Raw genomic sequence first — 6,000 nt, forward strand, 5'->3', positions numbered from 1 at the left:
TTGGGTTCTTCTTTACCTCTCTCACCAAGGCTCTTCTCCCACCATTGCTCAGTTTGGCTGGACGGCCAAGTCTAGGCAGAGTTGTGGTCGTCCCAAACTTCTTCCATTTGAGGATTATGGAGGCCACTGTGCTCTTAGGAACCTTGAGTGCTGCAGAAATTCTTTTGTAACCGTGACCAGATCTGTGCCTTGCCACAATTCTGTCTCTGAGCTCCTTGGGCAGTTCCTTCGACCTCATGATTCTCATTTGCTCTGACATGCGCTGTGAGTTGTAAGGTCTTATATAGACAGGTGTGTGCCTTTCCTAATCAAGTCCAATCAGTTTAATTAAACACAGCTGGACTCCAATAAAGAAGCAGAACCATCTCGAGGAGGATCAGAAGAAATGGACATCATGTGAGTTAAATATGAATGTCGCTGCAAAGAGTCTGAATACTTCTGACCATGTGATATTTCAGTTTTTCTTTTTTAATACATTTGCAAAAATTTCTACATTTCTGTTTTTTTCTGTCAAGATGGGGTGCTGAGTGTACATTAATGAGAAATAAAATGAACTTTTTTGATTTTGGCAAATGACTGCAATGACACAGAGAGTGAAAAATTTCAAGGGGTCTGAATACTTTCTGTACCCACTCTATATAGTATAGTACAGGTTTATTGTACATGTATAGTATAGTACAGGGGTTTTCAACTAAAACTCAAAGCCGTGGGAACTCAACGTATATTTAGTTGGTGAAGCATAAATCACATAAATATGTTTTCACATTTGGTCCATTTAAACTGCTGCTACTGCAGCTGATAGAACACAAATCAGGAAACTGATTAGTTAATTAGTATTTAGTACAGAGAATATAATCCATAGCATTAATTTCACTTTGATTTGCCCATAAATTAAAGTGATTTCTTTCATCATGAGACAGTGTCAGATCTACATGCACTTCAATACAATACCATGTTTGAATATGTGAAGTTTGATTTTTTTATTTTGCAGCTGTCTGTTAGATATAATCGCCTTCATTGATCAGTTAAATAAATATGTTAACACACAATTAACAGTTTACTACCAGCATTCCTGTCTTTCAAAATGTAAATAATAATTACGTATTTCTCAGTAGCAGCTTTTACCGTCATATATTTTTATGTTCCTCATTGTTCTCCATTAAAACAAGCTGTTGATTGAAGCAGCTGCATGCGATCCTTTCATTTTGTGCAGAAAACGAGTCAAATGATGCATTGAACTCTCCTGTTTGTGTGACGAGTTTGAAGCAGAAAATCTGAGTTGACAAAAAAAGACAATAACCACCTTCATATCTGTTCACTCTGACTGAGGTTTTATTTTTTGTCGAGCCAGCTTGCACAAAGAAAGCCTGACTATGTCAAACTGGCTTCATAGTTCAGCCTCTGATCTGCTAAATGCCATAAACACTGGAAAAGCTGTGTCGTTTAAAATAGAAGCGTCTCATCAAATTTAAAATAAAACCCTAACTCTAACCCTTATAATTTATTGATTATAGGTCCAATCCGTAGAGGATGAAGTCTGGGTCCAGACTAGTTAGTGACCTGGGGTGGAATAAACAAAGCTTTGATTCAGAGAATTTTGTCTCGAGGACTTTTAGTAATCAAATTACTGGAATAACTTGAGGAATCGTTTCAGCCCTACAGGCCTCCACTCAAGTTACAACATTCAGTATTAGAAGAACAGTAACCTTCCACCAGCTGATAAACAGCACTTTCATAGTTTTTCTCACCTTTCTTTTTCCATTGCCTTGATTTTTCTGTTCCTCATTGTAACACGTCTTCTCGCCTTTACACCAACAGAAACTCCAGTTTGTTCAGTTGGACAGCTCCAGCTCTGAGGCGGCTCTGTCTAAAAAGGTTTTGTCCCCTGAGGAGCTGAGCCGGCAGCTGGAGAGACTCCTCTTGGAAGACATGGCCAATGACGAGCAGATCTTTGACTGGGTAGAGGTATGACACTCAATATTTCTCTGGAGCAAACATCTCTCAAAGCCTGCAAGCAGTCATTTACAATTTGTTATTAATTGTTAAACATTAAGGAGCGGCATAAGGAACAGCCATCATGTATTGATTTTTATTTAGTTTTTCCTGTTATTTGCCTTTATTAACTTCAGACAGTATTACTGAAACGGTGTCTGATACTCACACATTCGCACCTGGAAGCTTCCTAGTACAACTCTGGCTGTTGAAAGCTTCCCACAAAGGCTCCTCAGTGGTGTTATTTCACGTTTCTACTCAGATTTCCAAGATGTTTACATCCCAAACAGTGCTGGTGCTGATAGCAGCCACTTGCCGTTTGAAAATAACTTCGGAGTTGAAATATTTTTTAGATCAGATCATTTGGGCTTATTGCAGATTTGTTGGCTAAAAATAAAAAGCAGAGGAAAGCCAGACTAGTTCTGTAGTATTTTAAAAACAGTGGAGCTGTAAAATGTCTGAGTGTGTTTTTGGCCCGATTATAAAGAAACATGCATATCTTGTTGATCCATTTTAAAATGTGGTTAAGTATTTTCACATATTTTAGTGTGGATTTTCAGTCCATCACTACAATGTACTAGTACATGTGATACAAGTCCAGTGAGCTATTGTTATTTGACCTACTGTTATAGCATCGTATTCTAACCAGGTGGCAGCTGTATCAGCACACTAATACCAGAGTCAGTGGTTTGGTTGTTCAATGTGAAGTATCTTTAAGCAAGATACTGAACCCCAGTTACTCCTGTTGGTTTGACCAGCACGTTATACGGTGGCTTGCTGCCATTAAGCATGTGTGTGAATAAAATTACAAAGTACTTTGCATAAATGTTCTACATAGATGTTGTCCATTTACTCTTTTACAACTGTGCAGTCGCTGTGACTCAAACACTCTGCAGAGAGGAGTGTAACATAAGGTGTCACGGATGAAGTTGGAATATTTATGCAGAGGACATCATCTGAAAAGAATACTTCACGATGCAAATGTTAAAAACTAACGATACACTCAAATTATTTTAAGTGAAACTGGCTTTTGGCTGGTTAATGCCATTTTTATATTTTATTTTTCAATCAGTCCACTAAAGTGAAAAACCAATAATTAGATGTTTTTCTGAAATAAATTTTCTGACTTTGCCGCGGTGTTTGTTCAACCAGTTGAGTCTTGGTGAAGCTGAAATCACATAAAATGTCATTTGACTGTACTCGAAGCATTCATTAATCTTAATTCTTTAACGTCGCAGTCCACACTAGTCACAAACTAAAATGATAGATTTTTTTTACATTTTTTTTTTTCTGATTTTATTGCTCAAACCTATAGTAAACACTTTTCCTGTTGTACATGCAGTCCAGACATCCCATTTGTACCCCCTGAATGCCAACATGCTGCTCCTCTCGGGGCTCATCACGCGTTTGTAACATGTTGTGCTTCTTTGAAATTGTTTCCTGGTATTCAGCAGCATCACTGCCAAGCTGAGCCACGTGAAGCTGACAAACAGTTTTGTTCTCCCCCTCTGTGCTCCATTTCCCAGGCTAACCTAGATGAATCTCAGATGAGCTCGTCTCCCTTCCTGAGGGCTCTGATGACAGCTGTGTGTAAGGCCGCAGTGAAAGGTAAGCACTCCACCACCTGGAGGAGACGTTTTCCCCGTTCTGCTGAAGTCGCACTGCTGATTGCAATATTTACACTCTGCCAAACTCTGAGCGGCGTGGTGCAGCTCAGCACGCTTTCACTCTGCCTCCTGCTTTATTACACAGATGATAACACCAGCTGTCGAGTGGACACGGCCATCATCCAGAGGAGATTGCCTGTATTACTCAAGTACCTTAACTCAGACACTGAGCGACAGCTGCAAGCACTTTATGCACTTCAGGCGCTGATCGTTGCCCTCGATCAGCCTCCAAGTAAGTGCTGCATCATGGTTTACTCCTTCTAATGACTCTGAGATGAGATGTATTTTTTCTTTTTTTTTTAAATTATTTCCAGAGTGATTACAAGTAATTGGAAAACTGTTTGAATTCCATTTTTTAGCTATAAAAATGTAGAGAATGTAGCAGGTCTAAAGCTGTTGACAGTAACACGTGAATTTTAGCAAAAGATGCTTTGTTGTCATGGAATTATTATCCGCCAAGGAATGCGGTGGAGTTATGTGACGATCAGCGCACGTTTGTCAATCTGTTTGTCTGTCTGTTAGCAACATTACTCAAAAACAGATTTGGATTAAATTTTCAGGGAAGGTCAGAAATGACACAAGAACAAAGTGATTAGATTCTGGCAGTGAAGCGGCTTTCAGTCTGGATACACAGATTTTTTTTAAAGATTTCTGTATCATTGTGAGATAGCAGCACGGCATCACTGTATCCATGACAACACGTGAACACTATGTCAGCTGGCTGCTGCTGATCACATGGTTGCGATTCTATTACAAATCGACCGCTGCGGACTTATGATACTTATCCATAGGAAATCATACAAGGAACAATTTTGTGGAGATGTTTCTGAGTCCCATCAGTTCCGCTACACATTTAGGTGATGCGATTCAGCATACGTACATAATGTACACATGCATAACACACACCTCTGCTCAACATAAGGTCATTTTTTTTGTTAAAGATTTCATCCATCAGAAATGATACAATTGGAGCCATATTAGACTCCTGCACAACCTTCATATTAGATGAATTTCAGCTGCCTAATTACATGTGAGGAAAATCTGTCAGAAGGGTGGCAGTTAACTTTGTGTCTTCTTGTGTCTTGCAGACCTTCTCCGGATGTTCTTTGACTGTCTGTATGATGAGGACGTCATCTCGGAGGACGCTTTCTACAAGTGGGAGACGAGCAAAGACCCTGCTGAGCAGCAGGGTAAAGGTGTGGCCCTCAAGTCTGTTACGGCCTTCTTCACCTGGCTGCGGGAGGCCGAGGAGGAGTCGGAAGACAATTGACGAGGGAGACACCCGGGGACACGACGTAGTCGAACTGCATCCTTACAGTAGAACAAACTTTCAAAATGGGTGCGTGGGCAGGACGACATGTTTACGGCTGGAATTTTTTTCTGCGGTACGGTTCTGAAACATGCCGCCATTTTGAGTTTGGATTCCAACGGCGGAAGCACTAAATACCTGTATTATACATAGAAAATATTTTTGTTTTAAATTTTAACTTACTTTTCTTTTGTTACTTTTTAAGAAGAGACTTAAAAGATACATAGGTTCTGGACTCTTTAATTTATTATTTTTTTAAGGACTGCAAATATGAAAGTTATTTAACATTTGCAGATGCTCACAATGAGAACATGACAACAGAAATAACAATATAATTAATTATAATAACAAAATAATAATTGTGAAATAAATAGCCTCCCTGGATTCCACACTGTTTGGTTTAAAACAGGGTAAAACAAAATTATTTTGGGATGAAGGGGAAGCAGAGATTTAAAAAAAAAAAGGAGTGAATGCACAGGAACTATTAATGTTGTCCAAGGTCAGAGGTTATCTTGTAATAACCGGGAAGTGTTTCCCTCAGCCTCAGCTTGCTCTGCGTTGATTTGTACATACACCTCATGAGAGGTGAAGGTATGCATTCAAGAAACGATGCAAGTCAGTCCACAGAACTGTCACACAGACGCAGACGAACAAACCGGATACCTTCAGATGACATGAGCAAAAATGCAGCTTTAAAAAGCAAATGGCCAGGGTCGCTGAACATCAAATGCTTGTAATACTTAAGACCTACAGAGCAGATTAAAGCTTGTAAATACATTAAAGACAAAAAAGGTATTTAAAAAATTGCCGATTCTCATGATTTCTTCTTTTTCTTGTGAAAGATGTCTGCTTAATGTGTGGTGTGTGTTTAACTGAGCCAGTGTTTCAGTTTTCCAGAAGAACAGCTGATTGATCTGATTGGAAGGATCAGCTGAAGTCACTGGAAGCCAATGATTTGGTCTGCTGAGTCCCTGAAGCATCAACCGTCACAGTGGATTAATTTAAAATCAGTGTGCTGCCTTAGAAATTGTT

General features: G+C 39.4%; 1 protein-coding gene across 23 annotated transcripts in view; it reads left to right on the forward strand.

The window, feature by feature from the left end:
• The window catches only part of eif4g3a (eukaryotic translation initiation factor 4 gamma, 3a), a 62,814-nt gene extending 57,040 nt beyond the window's left edge, over nt 1-5,774 (forward strand). For all 23 annotated transcript variants that reach the window (XM_051947789.1, XM_051947790.1, XM_051947797.1 and 20 more), the window contains 4 exons: nt 1,819-1,965; nt 3,519-3,600; nt 3,745-3,891; nt 4,748-5,774. In XM_051947789.1, coding sequence (XP_051803749.1) covers nt 1,819-1,965; nt 3,519-3,600; nt 3,745-3,891; nt 4,748-4,929 — 558 coding nt within the window. In that variant the 3' untranslated portion in view covers nt 4,930-5,774. The remainder of the gene's footprint in view (nt 1-1,818; nt 1,966-3,518; nt 3,601-3,744; nt 3,892-4,747) is intronic.
• The last annotated feature ends 226 nt before the right edge of the window (nt 5,775-6,000 follow it).

Source organism: Acanthochromis polyacanthus, chromosome 5 (assembly GCF_021347895.1).
Source record: "Acanthochromis polyacanthus isolate Apoly-LR-REF ecotype Palm Island chromosome 5, KAUST_Apoly_ChrSc, whole genome shotgun sequence".
NCBI classification, from domain to species: Eukaryota; Metazoa; Chordata; class Actinopteri; family Pomacentridae; genus Acanthochromis; species Acanthochromis polyacanthus.